Genomic DNA, 21,992 nt, shown 5'->3' on the forward strand with positions numbered 1-21,992 from the left:
GGCAGGGAACCACGTCTGGTTTGTCCAGAGCGAAGCTACGAGCAGCACTGGGCATCCGTTTTCCCTGATTCGTTCCAACACCTGAGGCAGGAGCGAGACAGGAGGAAAAGCATATAGGGGGCAGCGGGGCCAAACATGAGCCAGCGCGTCCTTGCTTTTCGAGAAAAACTTCGGGCAATGAGCGTTTTCGTGGGACGCGAATAGGTCCACCTGTGCTCTGCCGAATGTTTTCCACAGCAGCTGGACCGTCTGCGGGTGCAGCGACCACTCCCCTGCTGGAACATTGTTCCTGGACAGTCTGTCTGGTCCCACATTCAGGTGACCAGGCACGTGCGCTGCTCTCAGTGAGAGCAGGTTGTGCTGAGCCCAGACCAGGAGGCGTTCCGTCAGCCTGTGAAGGTTTCGTGACCTGACGCCGCCCTGGCGATTTATGTATGCCACCACTGACATGTTGTCCGACCGGACCAAGACGTGGTGGCCTGTTACCTGGGAAAAAACGCCGTAGCGCTTTGTCGACTGCTATCATCTCCAAGCAGTTTATGTGAAGGAGCTTTTCCCGTTCTGACCACAGGCCATCTAGCAGTCTGCCCTCGAGCAGCGCTCCCCACCCCGAGGTGGAGGCGTCCGTAGACACCACCTTCACACTCGAAGCGGTCCCCAGACTCACACCTGACTGATACCAGTCGGTTATTTTCCAAGGTTCCAGAGCTGAAACACACTGTTGGTCGACCCTGAGGCGAAACAGACCCGCTGTCCATGCCCTGGGTGGAACCCGCGCTTTCAGCCACATCTGCAGTGGGCGCATGCGAAGCAAGCCCAACTGGAGTACAGAGGCCGCTGAGGCCATCAGCCCCAGCATTTTCTGAAACCTTTTGAGCGGAACTATCGAGCCGTGGCGGAAGGATTTCGCGACGCGCTGAATATTTAGTCCGCGCTCTGGTGACAGGCGTGCCGTCATGGATAGCGAGTCAAACACTGTTCCCAGAAAGGAAATTTTCTGACTGGGAGACAGTGAGCTCTTCGTCCAATTGACTGTGAGGCCCAGCTCCTCGAGGTGCTCGAGTAATGCGGCCCTGTGTTCTATGAGCTCCGATCGTGATCGAGCTAGAATCGGCCAATCGTCCAAGTAGTTCAGGACTCGCATGCCCTGAAGTCTCAGGGGTGCGAGCGCCGCGTCCATGTACTTCGTGAAGTTATACAACAGGCTCATTGCTGCAATAATGACATTTTCAGCCGCTCAAACTAGGAGCTGAGAAATGTTTGAGAAATGGAGATTAGTCCGGCCTCGGCGGGGACTAAAACACACTCTTTTCTCATTTGCCGGTGACGCACGCCCATGGGGGGCGGGGTAGATTTCTTATAACGTAAAGAAAGCTAGCCGCGGTTTTAGGGCTCGCGGTCTTGATGCTGGCCCGTTTCCCTGACGACTCGCGCGGCCGTTGCGCGGGCGCCTCCCAGTCGAGGCCGATGCTTTCCACGGCCTGAGAGAGCAGACGCATCAGCTCAGTCTCAATGCCGGCTCTCTTACCAGTGGTTCGGCGGGAAACGCTAGCGGAGGGGAGGTCCACGGAGCTCGCCCAATCCTCGCTATCAGATGCCAGAAGAGAACAAGCCTCGGTGGGTTCGTCAGTGAGCGACTCGAGCGAAGCCGGCGAAGCTGGCGGGCGAACCGGCGAGCTTTGGCGGGCTGGAGAGAGCTCGGCAGCGCGCTGGGCGCGGCGCTTCTTGCAGCGCGGCACCACGGCGGGCTGTGGTGAAGGCTCGGAGAATGATGCCAGGCGAGTCCTCAGAGTCACCATAGGCAAAAGCTCGCAATGAGGGCATCCGCCGTCAGCGAGCGCGATGGCCGCGTGATCCTCACCCAGGCAGGACACACAGATGACGTGGCTGAGTGGGGCGCGGCACGAGCCACAGGAAGGCATCTTTAAAAAGACGCAGCTCTTTTGTGATGAGAAGTGTGAGTCGCGTCAAGTAAGCGAGCAAACACTCTCAGCAGAGTAAGGATACAAAGTGATATAAAAGGATATAGAACGTCGGAAAGCGCAGCAGGTACGGCAGTTGAAGGCGGCGAGGCCAGCGACTCCAGAGCTCGTCCCGCTGAAAGGCTTGCTTCGACGGCGCGGCTTCTCACTCCAGATCCAGCGATGCGTGTGCTTCACTGAAGAGATGAAAATCAGCTTGTACCAGCCTAACGAGCATATTTATAGAGTGAGACCACACCCTTTCTGGCGGGACGTGACGATATGGGCGCGAGTTGCCGCCATTGGTCATTACGTCACGCAGAGTCTCTCTCGATAGGCTGCTGCATTTGCCGCAAGAGCAGCCAATAGGCGCGCGAGCTGTATCGCCTGTGTCTGCTTGCTGCTGCAAAGCGTTTTACATTAATAAAAAATTAAGGATAATTTTTGGCTTCAATATCTCGTGGAAAAGAGGTTTTCCCCTAGCGTAAGCTATTACGCAGTACGAGAGATACTCTCGTAAGAGAACTAAGATTAAACCTAACCAGATAACCCTGACAAGTATTAGTTATGTGACAGTATTAGACTATTATTGACACAATACAATATTTTCTCAATAATACATGCAGGTGCATTTGAGTGAAAGTATGGATGAAAGTGATGGCATTTGAGAAAAGAGAAAGGCAAATTGAATGAGGGCAACAGAACAGTAGAGTGTAATAAATCAGAGACCACACAGTGTGACAATGGGCGGGCTGAAGAAAATCCCACAGTGATTGACATTCACCTGGGCCGTACAGATGTGTGTGTTTACCTTGGTCTCAGTTTGGACGTTGTCAATGGGATTTTCAGTGGCAGTCCCTTCTTCTGTGTAGTCATAGAACTCATTATAATCCGTGTATTCAGTATTGTACTGAGAGAGAGATGGATGCATGTTAGAAAGAAAGACTCGGATCTTAAGATTCAAGTCCCTTTATACAGTTTAGAGGCCTCGGAACGCATTTGAACACTTTTTGAATACCCGATGTCCAAAAATGTGTAAACTTCGCAGACAAAATATCAAAACAAGGGGCATTTCTTTTTTCTGCAGTAGCCATAATTTACAACAATTTATCTATTGTTTTGTCATTTTCAACCTGTAACACTTTTTTTGTGAATGTTTTGCTTGAAAAATGTTTGCTCTATATTTCTTTAATATTAATATATATATATATATATATATATATATATATATATATATATATATTGCTACATAATGCAATGGTGTTCATACATTACACAAGTTTGGCTTAAGTGTTCAAATACATTTTGGGGTCACTGTATACTAAAGGGAAGATGAATTGTATGATATATTAATGGTATATCACACAAAATACAAATTGATAAGAACTTAAATCATGCAAAATGTGCTTGTTAAAGCCATTGACATGATGGGTGATCAGTGAACTACATAAATCTTTTGTAGTTCAAATATTTAGGAACTTTAATTTCTCTGATCTTCCCCATCTGTTAAAAACATCAAATCAATAATATCAAATTACTTTGAATGTATTGATGTCTTACATGGCACTTTTTTTATCCAAAGCATATGGTACAAAAAGCCCAGATTAAATGCTTTGAGTACATGAAACATGAGCAGAATGAATTTCTGCATAAATCCATTTGTACACACAGTATCCAATCGATTTCAATTCAACAGTTTACATACAAATCATGTTTCATGAATAAAACAAAATGATTCAATGTAAGAAATGATTAACAGTTCAATGTACTTAGAAAAAAAAAATAAGACAGATAAACAGCGCAAATATGAGCAAATGCAAAAATCTTCATTTGAGTGTGACAGAGGAATTCCTGCCTCTGTTTGGACTCCTTTACACATTTTACAAGATCTTCACTAGTTCTTCACTAGTAAAAAATACCATCATGTACACAAATACAACGAGCACATTTAGCCCAGCACACAATGTGGTTTTGGATATTCTGTAAGTTCTGTCGCAAAATATATACATCATAAAGCCTTTTATTTTTTTGTATCTTTAGGTTTGGTCTTAAAAATGACAGTGTGAACACAAAGCAAACCAGGACTAAATGTATCTCGGAGTCTGGACCAAAAGAACCAAGAGAACCGAACTACAAGTGTCAACACACCCTTAAAGACAGATAATGAGACTATGCAACCTGCCTGCTAATGCTATAGTTTATCTTGCTAAAATTTGAGGCACCTGCCATTTCAGTCCACTGGTTTTTAGCAAACTTTAGTTAAATTTTCAATATTCAATAAAGATATTTTTTAATAATTAGTATTACCAAAAAAAAAAAAAAAATACTACAAGCGATGTAGTTCAACATTACAGGCAGTTTAAAATGGCTGATGAACAGAAATTTGGCACATAAAAAACAGGCACGTGTTTATAGTTAATAAGCAACGACTTGAAATTAATTATTTCAATCAGAATTTAACTATCCAATCAGAGTCTGAAGTATCATTTTATAATCTTTATGAAAGCACCTCTTACACATGACAAGAACGTAGTGTTAACCTCTTAACCTGCATGGCGGGCCCATTTGCCATTGCATGTTTAAAACAATAATATCTTAGTAAAAACCTAAAGTAATATTGCCAAACTATATATCATTTGAAAGCTTAAAATCTCTAGTTTTCATATTTGGTGGCTGTTATCTAAAATATATTACAGAGGAGCAGAAATTTATCAATTTGCAACAAGAATATTTCATATTCATTAGGAGTATTAGGCCTTTATTTTGAAATAACAATAAACATGAAAAATCATGAAAGATTGGTAGAAACCTCAGTTTGTTTTCATGCCATGAGTTCAAAAGATAACACCAATTCCATTTTATGAGAAAAAAAGGTCTGAAAATGTTTTAAATATAAAGAAAAATGTATGGATTCTCGATTCGTAATGCGGCTGCGAGCTATAACGCTATAACGTAGTCTTTATGCATTTATTAGAGGTTTAATTCAAATCAAATACTGCCAAACCACCCATACTACTTCTGAATAGGATGTCTACTTCATAAATTGTATGAAAATTATGGAAATACATGGTTCAGATCACTCAAAACATATGAAAATGGAGGCGCCCTTATATGGGCAGTAATGGAGTCTGGTGTTCACCTAGTGAAAAAGTTGGGTACTGCGCCCGAATAAAATCTTACTGAAAGCTCATTTTTTGAGATATCAACCTAAAATTTGGAATACAACTTGTTCAGATATTTGACTTTAATTTTCTTGCAGTTTTAGAGTAAAATATATTTTGTAATATATATATTTTATATAAAATATTAATCATTATATTTTTACATTACACAATTTCATAAACTCAAACTTATATAACTTTTTTTCTGTTTCATTTTTTACAATTTCTAGACTTCTACAATAATCTGGAAAATGTCTTCTTTAAAACAAGACCAGCCATAGGTCTATATTCCAAAGCATTCCTGAATTACAACCATTTAAGTTTGGATAGTGATTTTTATGTCTATGCAAAAAAAAGGGGGGTGCCAGTTAACAGGTTAATGTAAAAGACTTGTTCTGGTTTTTAACATTTTATTTTGTTGTGTAAAGTTAAACAGTGCACATGGTACAGTATATTCGTATGTCACACATGGTATGTTGCAATTTATAATTAATTTATTGGATAATTCTGCTTCTCATAAAGTGTACTTATTAAATGTAACACTCCCAAGCCACTTGCACACAAAACGTTTCGAAAGTTGTTAATGTACTTAAATGGCAGTCAATTTAGCATTTCAACAAAGAGCTATTGTTAAGTCCTTCCCAATAATTAAATGGCATTTATAAACAAACAATTATAAAACACACGCTTCCAATTGTGAGCTTGTTTTCCTCTATGATTGTAATAAGGTGCACAAGCATAAGGTGAGGTAAAACAGATTAAGTTAACAGGCATTCTGTGATGTGCCTTTGTCCATCAGAGAGGAATGAAATTAAGTCCCAATGCATCAGCTGAGCTAATAAAAATAACACAAGGAAAAAAAGAACTGAGGCCTGGTGGACTGGCTGCTTTCCACTGGCTAGAGAAAAGAAGCTAAAAGGAAGAAATATCCAGCTGCGAGTCAGTTTACGGCATTAAAGGGTCTTGCCAGGCTTGGAGCCTACCCTGGCTGTAGCCAGCGAGCTGAATGAAAGGCATAAATATCATCCTGGGCCATTAAAAACGTGTCCCCGTTTCCCACACGTGTCTTAAAGCATTTGGTACGGCGCAGGGGAGCTCCTTGCAGGGGAATAGAACGGACCTCCCTCTAAAAGCTCTTCCTAATGTAAATATAGATGTTAGATTGCTGAAGCTGAGATGAGTTATAGCACTTAAGTTAACACGGATTATAAAGCTATTTTTCATCTGTTTTTAAAAAGCTGACTATATAGTTATGTCATTTGTTTTTACCATTCTGTATTAATTCACTAATTTGTCCATTGGTTTTGCTCTGGCGTTCTCCACGATACATGAAGCTACATTTTCCATCCCCTGTTGTGGCGTAGTTCTCAATACCCCAAGCAGCAGTTACTATGATTTATCATCATTTTACAATCAGGAGTTCTTTAACAGCTGAGAGACATAACTTTTCCAGGTATTCCAGACCTAGCTGTGGAGGGAGAAACTAGACTTTCCCAGCAAGCATGCAGGAGTCATTAAAGAAAAATATATTTCCACGCCACTCAAAAGTGGGCTCAGACTCTGTGGCAGGGGGGGAAATAGTTTCCACTGTGAGCTCATTGGTTATTCAGTGAAATATTATTGGAAAACACTGATGCACCGAAAAAGCAAAATATCGACAAACCAGACAAACCGCACTTTCAATTTGGGATTAGCAGGATAGTTTAATCCCTCTAGATCACACTTGTGATTAATCACAGTAGATTCTGTAAGGACAATTTGTACAGACTTGCAGCTCTAATAAAACATTGTTTTACCACAATAACACACTAAATAATAGAGAATGACATTTCAAATACATTTTTAGTTGAGTAATCTAACACATAAAAAAAAATAGGAATATTAATATTAGTAAGTATGTGAATTTACATTTTGTTAATAACTGTTACATCACCAGTAACAGTTTTAAAATAAGCCAATTTAAAAAAAAAAACTATTTTTATTAAATTAAAAATATAAAATAATGAACAATAATAAATATTAATACTTCAAATACATTTTACATACTTTTACTCTCAGTGTTTCACACTTTCCACTATAAAATTAGATTCTCATCATGAGATGCATGATTCTATAAAGTATGACTATTCCTCCAAATATGGCAATAAAAACGTATTGTTACACCTGGCTGAGCTTGAAAGCACAAGCTATGACCTCTCATACCCTCGACGTCAAGTGTCCACAGTGCCAGCTAATGCAATTAGGACAGTGATATTTAGAGGAGAGATTCATTGGGAAAGTATTTTATATATAGATGTCAATATGGATATGAGAAAAAAAATTACCAACGAAAAACTATTTGACAAGTTTAAACAGTGTTTTTACTAGTTGACTAGAACAAAAACCCAACTAGGCAATTACGTGTGCACATCCCTACTAAATTCTGATTAATATTTTTTTTTTTTTTTTTTTTATATGCCATGTTTTTGAATCCAGGTCTTAGAGAGCCCCAGACAGAAGCTGCGGGTGTAGACCATATATAATCCATCAATACATCATCACAAAACCACACACATGCACACACACACACACACACACACACACTGACCTCCTCCTCGGGCTCCTGGGCCTGTGGTGTGTCCTGATGGGGGGTTTCACAGTCAGGGCTGTAGTGTTCACAGTAATCGTAGGCTGCACGAGGGTCCGCCACCAAAAGAAGCTGCTGGATGTCCCCCTGAATGACAGCACATAGACAATTATCAGAAATATTCTGGAAATCGATACATAGATTTGATATATGTCATTTTTATTCCGCCTTGTGAAAATGCTATGTGTTTGTTTGAGTGAGACAGACAGACAGACGGACAGAAATATATACCGATATTAGATCGACCGACAGACAGACAGACAGACAGACAGACGGATAGACGGATAGATGGATAGACTGATTGACAGACAGATTGATCAATCAATAAACAGATAGATAGACAGACAGACAAACAGATAGATCGATAGATAAACAGACAGACAGACAGACAGACAGACAGACGGATAGATGGATAGATAGATAGACTGATTGACAGACAGATTGATCAATCAATAAATAGATAGACAGACAGACAGACAGACAGACAGACAGACAGACAGATAGATAGATAGATAGATAGATAGATAAACAGACAGACAGACATACAGATAGACAGATATACAGATAGACTGATTGACAGACAGATTGATCAATCAATAAACAGATAGACAGACAGACAGACAGACACACAGATAGATAGATTGATGATAGATAGATAGATAGATAGATAGATAGATAGATAGATAGATAGATAGATAGATAGATAGATAGATAGATAGATAGATAGATAAACAGACAGACAGACAGACATACAGATAGACAGATAGATCAATAGATAAACAGACAGACTGATCAATCAATAAACAGATAGACAGACAGACAGACAGACAGACAGACAGACAGACAGACAGACAGACAGACAGACAGACAGACAGACAGACAGATAGATAGATAGATAGATAGATAGATAGATAGATAGATAGATAGATAGATAGATAGATAGATAGATAGATAGATAGATAGATAGATAGATAGATAGATAGATAGATAGATAGATAGATAGATAGATAGATAGATAAACAGACAGACATACAGATAGACAGATAGATCAATAGATAAACAGACAGACAGACAGAAGGGCAAACAGAAGAAATATATTCAAAACCACAAGTCCTAATCCTCAAAAAATAAAAAGCACAGCTGCTTGCCATAGAGAATCCTTCTCTTGATATTGTACTAAATCAAAAAAGCATGTGGCCGAGTGCCACAGAGACCTATATGTGTGATAACATCGAACGTAGCTGCAGGGCATTGAGCATTAGCCCTTCGTTCTGCCATGATCTTCTTTCCAATCTAGCCTCTGAAAAGTCGCTCACAGACAGGAAGAAGGCCAACGCGCTGCTCAGCTGAAAAAACAATGAAAACGAAAGTGCTCAGTTCAGCACGGTGTGAGCACACACCGGAAGGGCCACTAATCTGCGTCCCATTCAAAAAAAGTGATAGTGCTTCAACATAAGTCACATTTCACAGAGCGGTCCTGCGCTAATGACTGAGGAATGGCAAGAAAAATAACCAGTGCCCGTGCTGATGTGCTGAAATATCTGAAGCCTTCTGTTTTTCATGAAAATTTGGGGAAAGGAAATAAGATCCCCTCTCCCACCTCGACACAAAGGCCAAACAGCTACGTGCACATGCTGAACCCAAGGAATTCTTCAAGCGGGAACTGTCTGACTTTGCTGAGAATGTAAACTACTTCTGTAGAGACTGCAGAATACCTCAGCTGACCCCCACAGAACAGACCGCTCAAACCCGTAATGCCAAACCCAGACATAATGCATCGTAAATAGGTAAGTCAGAGAAGGGCAGATTTCTTTGATTTGATTGGCATGTAAAGTCGATTCAAGCGGGGTGGCCTGGGGAGGAGAACGCTAACATGCAGACGACATTAAAATTACAGGGTCTACATCTGTGGGAGCTTAAGGCGCTGGAAGACATTTTATGGTACAAAAAGGATGCTTCCAGCAAGCATGACCAATAAATCCTTGTACATGCTGGAGAGCTCTGACATCCCTCTGTACAACAAACATCTCACAGTTAGAAGCAGCTGACACACGTTTAGGAGTCAAACACATTTTAAAAATCAACTTTATATTTGAAAATGAAAGCTTTGCCATAGTTCACATATTCACAGGTCTTAATTTGGTCATTCCAATTGAGTTGCACCTTACACAGGTTATTTGGCTTAAATTGAAAATTCTGTCATCATCTACCCTTCCCTATGTCACTCCAAATTCATATGACTTTTCTCCAGAAGAGCAAAATGTCAAAGCTGCGCTTTTTCATGCAGCCCACTGTCGCACGCGCACGCTCGCTGTTTATCCAGCAGCGGCTTTGGAATCAACAATGGCCACAGACAATTTGAGGAAGTGGTGGGGGAAGTGACGTATGCCGTAAAGCAGTCGAATTTTGTAGATCTTTTTGTGCTCCGGTTACTACCCGAAACCCGAAGTTACATAGTGCAAGTAAAAGCGATACAGACCACGTCAGGCTATGGCAGACGTGTCATTTAACCTATTGGAAGTCGATGTACCACCATCACAAGGTCTTGGAAATATATTATGAAGGTTGAAAAACTACATAGTGTCACCTTAAAATCAGGTCCACAGACTATCATACACTTATATACAGAAAAACTAAGCAGTTAAGTTGGGTTTTTTCTTCTCTGTAATCATGTCTAAGCCCACACACACACTCCATTGAATTTGATGTTAATTTAATAAATATTTTGTCTAATTTGATTATGCTTTCAGATACCAATAACTATAGTATTCTCATCTCTGTTTGACACATTTTAGCATGCAGGCCCGTCGGAACAGGACAGGCAAACCAAGCAATTGCTTGGGGCCCCGAGCTGGACTGGGGCCCCAAGACAACGAATGTTTAAGAATAAAATGCAACGACAAACTGTGAGCGCCCCTTTAATAGTCAATGCAGTAAAGTGCAATGACACTGTTATCGGAATCCCCCTCAAGGGGGCCCCCTTCCACGCGATCTCTGCTGCCGGCAAAATACAAACCTCCTCGGGAGTTATCATGAAGCGGAATTATGCTTCAGGAAGCCAGAAAAGAAAGAAGAGAAAGGAAGAGAAGGTTAAGAAAATTACCAAAAAGTGGTAAAGTAATAAATTACACTGCATAAAAATAGCTCTACTTGTCTTGTACAAATGGTGTAATTTTGCAGCAGGTAACATTAGGTACACATACAACAATATGTTTATGTTAGCTACCTGCCTGACGGCAAATGCTGCTTGTAACGAACAGTTAGTGCAAATTTTTTTCCGAACGGACGGAATATGGTTAACGTTACATACTGTAATATGTTTTTTAACGGTTTAAGAAATTCCAGAATCACTGTTTATCGTATTTAATGACATGACATTGCTATAGCTAATAGGTTTTGATGAAAGTGGCATAGCATAACTATTCCACCATGATAATCTATTTACCTCTATTTACCAATGGGGGGCCTCCATGTCCATTTTGCTTTGGGCCCCCAAATTCCTTCAAACGGCCCTGTTAGCATGTTTAAAACCATTCAGCAGAATTCCAGTATTGTTCTCCTAAAATCAGCACAGAAAATGCATAAGTGTGCAAATTTTGTTAAGGCCTGGACATTTCTTCTCTTATTTAAGGCAGGGGGTTTCAACCTTTTTATACCAAAAACTCTCAAATACCCATAATTCTAAAATATAAAGTATATCTACATATTTTCATGGCTAAATATCCATTTATGATGTGCAAGAAAATTTATAAAAGAATGCTATACAAATATGTTGCTTCCTATATTAACTAAATTATGTTTACATTGTTATTGTACTGAACCACATTTTTTCAAATATTATCTTATAAGTTAAAAGTGTATCCTTTTTTACCCACTATCCATCCATCTATCTTAAAGGAGACCGTAGAAGTTTATTATTATTATTTCTGACTCAAGACATTCTTTAGAAGATTCTTTAGATTGAAACAGTAGTATTATTAAATTCTGTAAATGTGATAAATTATTCTGTTAAACATATTTAGTCTCTTAATAAACATTCTTATTTTTTTCAAAATTACAAATGTTATATGTATATATATTCCAATTTAACCCAAGCTCCATGCATGGTAGGCGCAGGTACTGTAGATAGCAGGAACAAATTTAAATGACAATAATAAGAACGCTGTACCGCACACTATTGACTTTACTCTTTTATTTTATTCATTCAAAGCGAACAACACTTTTCGCATATAGCGTTCTTAGGTTCGCTCACCTGCAAACCTGAGGACGCTATAAGCGAAACGAGTTGTTCGCTTTGAATGAATAAAATAAAAGAGTAAAGTCGACAGTGTGCGTGCGGTACAGTGTTCTTATTATTGTCACATACAGATGCAAAAGCCTCTAAGTGCCATCTGAAATTTTCTTCTAGAATGATAATTTTTATCAAGCTTGTATGTTTACGTTCAGTTATTTCACTTGAATGGCAATGACAATTACCTATTAATTGTCATTTAAGTGAAATTACTGAACACAAATATACGAGCTTGATAAAAATGCTCATTTTAGAAGAAAATTTCAGATGACACTTAGAGGCTTTTGCATCTGAAGTCTTCATATGTACTGTATATATATTGTATATAACTACTACAAATGACAAAAGCACAAAATAAAATGACTGAAAGTTAAACTAAAATTAAATTATCAAACGAAAACTAAAAATATATTATGAAAGCTAATTCAAAATATTATGAAAACTAGATTGGATAAAATAATCCTAAAAAACCCACTGGTGTCTCCTTTAAAAAAGTGCATGACAATATCGATACGCTGAACAGCAAGTGAGGTTTGGCCGACACATTGATATTCAGTGACCCCATTCAAACATAGTCAGACAAACCATTCTGATCTAGTTCAACATGAATTCAAAAATGTGCTGGCCCACTACTGGCATCAATCACATCTACTTTTTCAGCTTATTAAATCCAGTGACTCTCCATCATTGGATGGGAGTTGTTTTTCGAAGTGTCTGGCACATCTTCTTCCTCACTACTGAGAACCCAGATAATATATACTAGCATGGCTCTGGACTAAACACTGGCGGAAACAGGGAGATATAAATCTACTTTGAATAATTCAGTATCCATTGGGATTGCCCTGTCTTACAATCACTGCAGACAGAGCACTGCATTAATTCATAACAGACACATTCTTTTCAAAGAGAAAAACTTCTTGTACAGTACAGTGAACTAATTTCAGATTCTGGATATTGAACAAGAAGCCAAAACCCTCAAACAACAGATCAGTATCAAAATCCTCACCAGCAACTTGTTCTGGTTTGATTTTCTTCATGTGCGTCGTCTTCACAAAATCTCTAAATGTATTAGTTACATGCTCTATTAAGTCTGTTCGGGCTTAGAGTATGAAGAACATTACAACCTAATCGAATACAATCCAGACTAGAGATAAGTCTAATAATAAAAAAAAGGTGTAACGATTTCAGTCTTTCTGTAGCAGTACTGATCCCTGACTGACAGACAGGTGGCAAACACAGGTCAAACACACTTCTTAATCAAAATGGCCATCTAACAAAGTGTTCATGTAAACAGAAAGGACAAAATAAAGAATCTAAAACTACGGCATCAACCAATCCATTCTTAAAAGCTTCACCTGCTTCTCGTAATCTTCCTGTAATTATGACAACAACCTATATGACATTCTTCTATCCTGCTGCGTTAATAATATTATTCTCAAGAGTGCCAGAGGCTATGAAGCACTTTTATATAAGACAATTCATATCACTTCAACCTAATGACCAGCACTAACACTGAAGCCTGGCATGTTCTTTCACTTTCAGCAAATTTAACGCATTAATCTCTTATAGCTACTGATGTTTGCAGTATATGAAATGTAAGTTACAGTATCTCTGCCTCAAAGGTGCAGCAGTAATGGAAATTGAGGGAGAAAAAACTCTGTTCTGCTGATTTCAGATCAACATATCTGCAACTTTATTTATTCAACTTTTTTATTACTCTGCAATTCAAGGCGGGTTTTGGTTTATCTGAACAAAATGACTGGAGAAATCCGGCATACATCACCGAAGAGGCTACTATAAGGCAAAAAAGGCAGAAAAATATGTATGCATGGATTAATCATTTAAAATAAAAGCAACATGCATATAGAAAATATAGGATGGGTTACTGGGTTTCCAATCTCCAAAAATGTGTTCAAAGAAAAAGACTTCCAAGTGATTTCCACTAACAGCATGACACAACTTAACTTAACGGAGTAAATGAGTTTAACACATGAGATCCACCTAGTCTCATCATCACCCTTACCACTCCAGATGAAGTGTTAATGCCCTATTCTGCTGTTTGAGGTGAGGACTGTGTGCTTTAAATGTCAGAGGTCAAGACCAGAGGAGAAAGTTTGGTTCATTATGTGTGCACTGAGACCGAATCCGACCAAAGGTTACCTAAGTGTGTATGATTACCACTGTCAGCACTTTGTAATTATAACCTGAGGAACTCCAGGTATTCCTGACAGTCACTATGACCTGACATGTGACCTCTCTGTCGCAGTAGACAACAGACTAGGGGAATGAACACTGATCAAATGCAAAATGACAATGCAAAGTAGACCATTTTAAGACCATTTATTGAAAGAAAAAAAAAAAAAAAAAAAAAAAAACGACTCTTCGAGCCTCCAGCACTATACTAACCTATTTTAATATTCAACTAATAGGTGAGTTTGGAAGCACTATGCAATAGTAGGAGTGTTTTTGTGAAGTTGTGTATGTCCCTGTTAGAAAATCCGTGCCATATCAGATTGAGGAGGTCAAACTAGAACATAATACTGTACCTAATTTGTTACTAGTTCAAGGTACATTTAATTTGTCAACTACCCAGAACTAGAACATAATACTGTACCTAATTTGTTGCTATTTCAAGGTTCATTTAATTTGTCATCTACCCAGTTAGAGCATTTTAACTTCTAGTGAAGTGGTTAACGAGAGGGTTGGTTGCAGTCAAAAAGGTTGAGATCCACTGTTCTAATGAAAGTCACAAAGGACAGTCCACCATATTTATAAGGCCTGGAGTCAGTAGTTATCCCTCCTGACACTTTAACCTAGATATTCAGCAAAGAGGGTTGGAAAGACTCAGAGAAAAATACAGACTGGAATGATATCATGGAAAATGCAGATTGTTTGAAAGGAGCACAAACAGCAATTGACTGTGTCAAATGCAGAAATCGTGGAGTATCTAATGCCCCCCAGATCTTATTTCACATTTTCCTGAAATGCAGAGAGTCTCTGTGGCAAGAGCTGGGGAAAAAGCTTCATTTTATACACAGGCAGACAGATTCCATGCACACTTTGAATAGCACTAGTGTACTAAGGCAAAACAAAAAATCAAACGATTGTTCAAGCTTTAATACACCCCACCCCCGACTCGCTTGCCCCATTCCAGCGCAATCCTCCAAACAGCAGCCGATGCAGAGCCTTGAAGCAGGCCTCAAATGTTACCTTATCACTCTACTGGGAGCTGTTAAACAGTAAAATATGTTTCCCAGCAGTGAGCAAGACACAGACAGGGGCCAGTCAGGGGAGAAGAGGATACATAGAAAGATTTTTTTTAACAAGAGAGAGAGAGAGAGAGAGAGAGAGAGAGAGAGAGAGAGAGAGAGAGAGAGAGAGAGAGAGAGAGAGAGAGAGAGAGAGAGAGAGAGAGAGAGAGAGAGAGAGAGAGAGAGAGAGAGAGAGAGAGAGAGAGAGAGAGAGAGAGAGAGAGAGAGAGAGAAAAGACCAAATGTGTAACCGCATACAATAACATCTTTGAGGAAATGATAGTCTTTGTAATGAACAGTTGGACCAGTATTTCCACAGGAGGTCTGGTGACAGGAGGATGAATGAGTCTAGTTTTAGGCCTACCAGTTATACCAATTAAACCATTAAACACAGGATAACTTGAGATAGATGGTCCGATCAAAAGTGAGGCAAACTATTCTTAAAAAATGAAAAATCATTGAATTCAATCAAGCTAATATTATGAAATGAAATTCACTTCATTCATTTCATGCTTGGCAAGCTACTAACTTAGCATAGAGCTAACTGGTTATGAAAGGGATCTGCCTTCAGTTACACACTCGTATGCTGTTTTTATTTTTAGTGGAACACAAAAAGTGATTAAAGAATCTTCTAATAGACAGATAAGTGCAAAAAAATGTGGTTTTAAGTTGCCCCTCTTGTGATTTTGGTTACAAAACACCAAGCTGGACAAAATATCTCTTAAACAGCTGTGAAACCTCGACCAAGTCATAGTGCATATGATCATATTTTCCTTTCAGTCACAGTTCCAGGTTCACACCTGCTTAAGCTATCTGCAAAGGCTAGAAACACAGATGCGCCTCCATCATGAAGTAAGCTGTTAGTTCAGACCTAGTAGCTCATCTCCAACACCAAAAAAAACTCTCACAAAAATGCAGCTGAAATGTGTTTCTGCACCTCTAGCATTACAAAACAGAATTGCAAAAATAATGACTGTTGTCAAGACTTCCTGAACAATCCTTCGCAGTCTAAAAATCGTTATATGTATTAACTTGTCTCTACAAATGTGCATGAGTACTACTAAAACAATGATCTATGCGTAACTTGAATTCAGAGATCAGTAGCAACAGTACAAGCATGTCAAACAGTGACCTAATTTTTAAAAGTGTACAATAAATAACAATTTAATATTAACTAACTTACAATTAAGGCACAGCATTGCTAATTACCTTCAATGAAAATAGTTCCAAACAAATCCAAAAGGTGCTTCTTTGAGCAACACACTGGTGGCTGGTGTTTAATTCCTGAATGAATTGGTTGAATGAATGATTCATTGACTCACTCATAAAGATAGTCATTTGTCACCACACTGGCGTAACAATGTAAAGCCGGGTGCACACTGTGCGATTTATAATAGTCCTTTATGATTGTTGCTTGTCAGACTGTACGAACATGATCCTCGCTGTAAGCCATGTCACACTGTAAGATATCAGTTGTCATTAATGTCAGACTGTACGGCAGTCAAGTCGCGTTAAAAACCGACGCACGCAAGAAAACTTGTCCGGAGTTTTACATCATCAATCAATGACACGTTCGGTGATGTGAGCTGCATAACATGCGGGATTGAAATGGTGGCTACAAAGAAATCTCTGACGTTAATTTTGGTCATGGCTTGTCATAAAAAGACAATTTGAGAAGTCACACTGCAGGACTGTGAGTCAAATCTTCTGACACTGCCAGAATTTCGTTGGAGGTCAAATTTGATCGCAACTATCATTAAACGGCTGTCGGTGAACATGTCAAACTAACGATCAAAGACTTCTGATTTTAGCTTAGGATCAGAGGAATCTTTTAGAATTTGCCAAATTTTTCTCAGACGGCCAAATCGTGGCCAAAATAGCACAGTGTGCAACCGGCTTAACCTGCAGAAAAGACACTAAAAATACCAGCCCGTTCTCATCCTTTGGCGTCATACATGTGATGCTTTGGACATTTCGTCGAAATCTTACGCACATGCCATCCTTTAGCATCAATATGAGACGCAGAACCCAAGGCGTCATACAGGTGACGCTCGTCTAAATCCAACGCACATGGCATCGTTTAGCGTGAATATGAGACGCAGATCCCAAGGCGTCATAACCGTACCCTACCCCAGACCTAAACCTACCCATAACAGTGCGTGTTATATTGACGCTAAAGGATGCCATGTGCGTAAGATTTCGACGAAATGTCATATGGCGTCACCTATATGACACCAAAGGATGAGAATGCGTTGAAAATACTCAGTGTGAAAAGGTGGATCATGTAGGTGGATCTCAAATAAGCTATTTGTTATTCAGTGACAAAAAGACATTAAATTCAACAAAAAGATGATCACACGTCCTAAAAATCTAAAAAATAAAGCGAAACACCCAGTCATAATCTGAAAACTAAATGTTCTGTTCTTGATCAGTTATTCAGCTTGATTTTTCCATCCACTAAATGTCTAACACATGTCCTCGAAGGAACACTAATTTGGAATACTTATGACATGCTGGACTTCTAGCCAGAATTCACTAAATCTGTGCCATATCTCACAGGGCTGGCTAAGCTTTGCTACTTGCTTGGCCAAGAGTGACAAGATATACCTCCCACTTCACAGACAGTCCTTGCAAAGAACTTCGGTAAAAGAACATGTGCATAGCGAATCTCCTCAAAATGCTATCTGAACAGTCTAGAGAAGTTCTGATGAGAAGATTTAATGACTTTATACTATAGCCCTACTGTATATGGGGACTAGTTTTCACAAGGCATGTATCCCAGTTAACTATAAGGTGGAGTCAAATGTAAAATTACACAAATGTGTTTTCTCTAGCAGTGGTTTTGTTTGTTTCAAACACCTAGCTAAAAACCTTTTATTTATTAGAGTTATTTTGTGAATTCATTACTCTAAACTAAACTTACAATATCATAATATTTTTGCAATAGCTGTTGTGTAAGCAAGTTAAATTAGAACACAATAAAACCATACTGAACAGAGTCAAATATATGTTGAAGATAGATTATAATATACATATATATATGAAACGTTGACCTGTATTCCCAGGACAAGGGTATTTTTCATAAATGATTTTTTCAAGAACGATAGAGGTAGGTTGTCACGCATGTCTTAAGGCAAGCTGTGAATTGTTTTAAACGTGATTAATTTATTCAGTTTATTAATTGCTATTCTATTAACAATGGTTTAATATATTTGTTGTTTACTTTTTATATTTTTGCTGTACCATTTTCCAAGATTGTTTTACTTATTTTACATTTTGCTGAAAAACCTATGATACTTTCTATTGTTACTCCATATAGTGTGAAAACATGCCCCGTTATTGGAGCAATTTTTCCTGGAAAATGTCCAGTGGAAATGTTCTGTGGAGCTTTGTTTACATTTACATTTACATTTATTCATTTAGCTGACGCTTTTATCAATTGCTATATATGTCAGAGGTTGCACGCCTCTGAAGCAACTAGGGGTCAATTGTATTGCTCAGGGACACATTGGTGTCTCACAGTGGATTCGAACCCGGGTCTCTCACACCAAAGGCATGTGTCTTATCCACTGCGCCATCACCACCCTTTTTTGTACAGTATATTCAAGTTTTTAACATGAAACTGAATTTCAATAATAAACCCACCCTCTGTCACTGTGGGTTGCAGCAAGACAGAGATTAATTTATAAGAGTAATTTATGTAATCAATTACGTCAATGCAATGTTCCAGGCCCTACACTTAACACAGATGAGAACGGACAACTGATAACACAAACTGAGGGCTACAAAGGGAGCTAAATGAAATGCAGGTGACACTAGTCAGTAACTATAGCAACCAATGAGCACATAATAAGTAACCAAGGAGACAGAGAAGGAAAACAGGAACAACTAAACAGAACATAATCGTGATATTACCTCCCCCTCCCGGAAGGCGCGTCCTCGCACCATAAACAGAAAACAAAGTCCAACGGAGGAGGGAGGGAGGGAGGGGGTTCTGGAGGAGGATGAGGAGCTGGCAGAAGGAGACACCAATTAGGAGGGAGAAGCCAGAGAGGAAAGGATGGAGGGAGGAGCCAGAGTGGAGACAATGGTAGAAGGAGGCAGGGATTTACCTTGAACAGAGCCATCAGAATGAAGGCCCATGGTGGAACTGAGGGAGGGAGGAGCCAGGGTAGTGCTAGGAGCCTGACTGACTGAGGTGGAGCCAGGAGAGGTAGAGACTCAGACAGAGCCGAGGAGATGAAGACCCAGGGCGACAGCGATGGAAAGAAGGGCCAAAGCGGAACCGCTGGATCGATGGACCGAGGTGGAGATGAGGACTCTGCAAACTTAGGTGGAGCTGGTGGGAGTGATGACAACGGTAGAGCCAGAGGGAAGGAAGAGCCCTGTGGAGCCAAAAGGGTGGAGGGATGAGGCGTAGCCGGAGGCCTGGAAGTCTGCGGTGCAACCAGGGTGATAACTGACCAAGGTGGAGCCGGAGGAACGAGGGAGCCCAGCAGAGCCTGAGGGATGAACTACCACAGTGGAGCCGAGGGGGCATGGCACCAAGGTGGAGGTGATGGGTCGACTGGCCAATGTGGAGTCCAGGGCTCAGAGGCTCGATGTGCAGCCAGGGCATCAACACGCTAAGGAGGAGCTAGAGACCGAGAAGCCTAAGGCTAATCCGAGCAGTCGATGGGGAGCCATCAAAGGAGGAGCTGAAGGGAGACAGCAGAGGTGGGGCAGAGGAACTGGATGAGATCAGCAGAGGCGAAAGGAGTGGGAGGCTGGGTGGGACCATCAGTGACCACAAAGACTTGGTGCAAACAGAAGCTGGTGATGGGCGACAAAATAGACTTGGGCGGCAACAAAGAAGACACGGAGCTGGGTGGAACCAGCGCAGATGAAGAAGACTTAGAGCTGAGTGAAGAAAGGAGGATGAAGGTTTGACGGGACCAGCGGAGAAGGAAGGACTCCAGATGGGACCAGGACATCCAGACAAGGGCAGGAACAAAGGTGGGACCTGGCTTGATGACAATAAGCCACTCCAGACAGTCCAACTCCACCATTATACCCACTGGAACGGACATGGGTACCGGCTCATACACTTGGTCAGACTTGGCTGGCTCTGGGTCTGCGGTGGGTTCCGGCTTTAAGTCCGTGGTGGGCATTGGCAGTCTCTATGGGACTGTGGCAGGTGTAAGGAGGGGCTGGACTAGGGGATTATATTTCTCCCACTGTAAAAGAGGACCAAGTCAACCACAGAGCAATGTCAATGTACTCTGCCAGGGTCCAGCTGCAATCTCCTCCTAACATCAGTAGTTTAATGTTCTCGTCCAGTCCGCTCCAAAAGCTGTCATCAAGGTGCAAAACTCTTCCTCATAACTCTCAATATCCTGTCCATTTTGGCAGAGCGAGAACAGTATGTCATCTGGCTGAAGAGAAACTACTGCTAGATTCAATATTTTAGGTCCGTACTTCTGTCATGTGGGTTGCAGCAAGAAAGAATTTGAGGCAGGATCTAAATGCAGCAATAAAACTTTAATAAACAATAAAGAAAAACAACAAATATGCAGAGATTATCCACATGCAGGAGCAGAACAATCCCTTAACAGATAAGAATGGATAACTGAGAACAAACTGAGGGCTATAAATACACAGGGAAAACAAATGGAGCTAAATGAAACACAGGTGACACTAGTCAGTATCTATAGCAACCAATTAGCACATAATGAGTAACCACGGAGACAGAGATGGAAAACAGGAACAACTAAACAGAACATAATCCTGACACCCTGGGATAGTATATTATGGTTTTCTCAAAGTGGGTAAATGTTTTCTTTGTGAGTAAAAATCATAATGTTTGCCAGTCCAAAGCAGCAATTTTCCAGAAGTCAAATCAGCGATTATCACAGAAGTCATCAGATTTCCTTCTTTGGGCTGTTTAATATAAATGTATTTCTTATATGGCTGTCTAGTGTGTAGGTTGTGACCTTAAGCTCTCTTCCAAAACACACACAAAAACAAACAAACACAACTTAAATGTTATTAAGCATAAGCATGTGCAAATACTCTCTCCATCTAGAGGAAAGTTTAGTACATCAACAAACTGAAAAGCCACAAATGTCATTACTGCGATACACACCCGGGGTGTCCCGGGTGTACTAATACTTATGCCGCGTTCCAGGCAACCTGTAACCCGTGTTTTTCCAACTCGTAACTGGGAGTACATCGTTCCAGGCAACCTGTAACCCGTGTTTTTCCAACTCGTAACTGGGAGTACATCGTTCCAGGCAACCTGTAACCCGTGTTTTTCCAACCTTATACCCGTGAAAGTGCACTGGAACGGCAGTCAAACCCGTGACTTCCCACCCGTGAATTCGTACAAGATCGATGAACTCCCAGTTACGAGTTGAAAAAACACGGGTTACAGGTTGCCTGGAACGCGGCATTACTTCCTTATAACTTATGACTTCCTTGTATGCCATTTAATGAATCTATCTGCAAATGGGCAATTTGGGCAAATGCTCATATATTTTGTTTTACACACACCAAAATATCCAAACTTGCATTTTATGTTTGACATAAAACAAAGCAAACAGAAACAGTGCTAAAACCTATTAGCAATGCTTTTGACAGTTCATCGCTTTCATCATAATGTATGAAAAGCAACTCCCTTGATTGAAACATCTGTGTTTACCATTGGGCAGCAATATTTGAAAT

General features: G+C 40.2%; 1 protein-coding gene across 1 annotated transcript in view; it reads right to left on the reverse strand.

Moving 5' to 3' along the window:
* Positions 1-21,992, reverse strand: part of col11a1b (collagen, type XI, alpha 1b) — a 116,529-nt gene that overhangs the window by 67,702 nt on the left and 26,835 nt on the right. Inside the window, exons 5-6 of the mRNA XM_056256992.1 lie at positions 7,710-7,835; positions 2,773-2,871 (exon numbers count right to left, since the gene is read on the reverse strand). Of these exons, the coding sequence (XP_056112967.1) occupies positions 2,773-2,871; positions 7,710-7,835 (225 nt within the window). The remainder of the gene's footprint in view (positions 1-2,772; positions 2,872-7,709; positions 7,836-21,992) is intronic.

This window comes from Rhinichthys klamathensis, unplaced genomic scaffold (assembly GCF_029890125.1).
Source record: "Rhinichthys klamathensis goyatoka isolate OS25496 unplaced genomic scaffold, OSU_Roscu_1.1 h1tg000134l_1, whole genome shotgun sequence".
In the NCBI taxonomy this organism is placed as follows: Eukaryota; Metazoa; Chordata; class Actinopteri; order Cypriniformes; family Leuciscidae; genus Rhinichthys; species Rhinichthys klamathensis.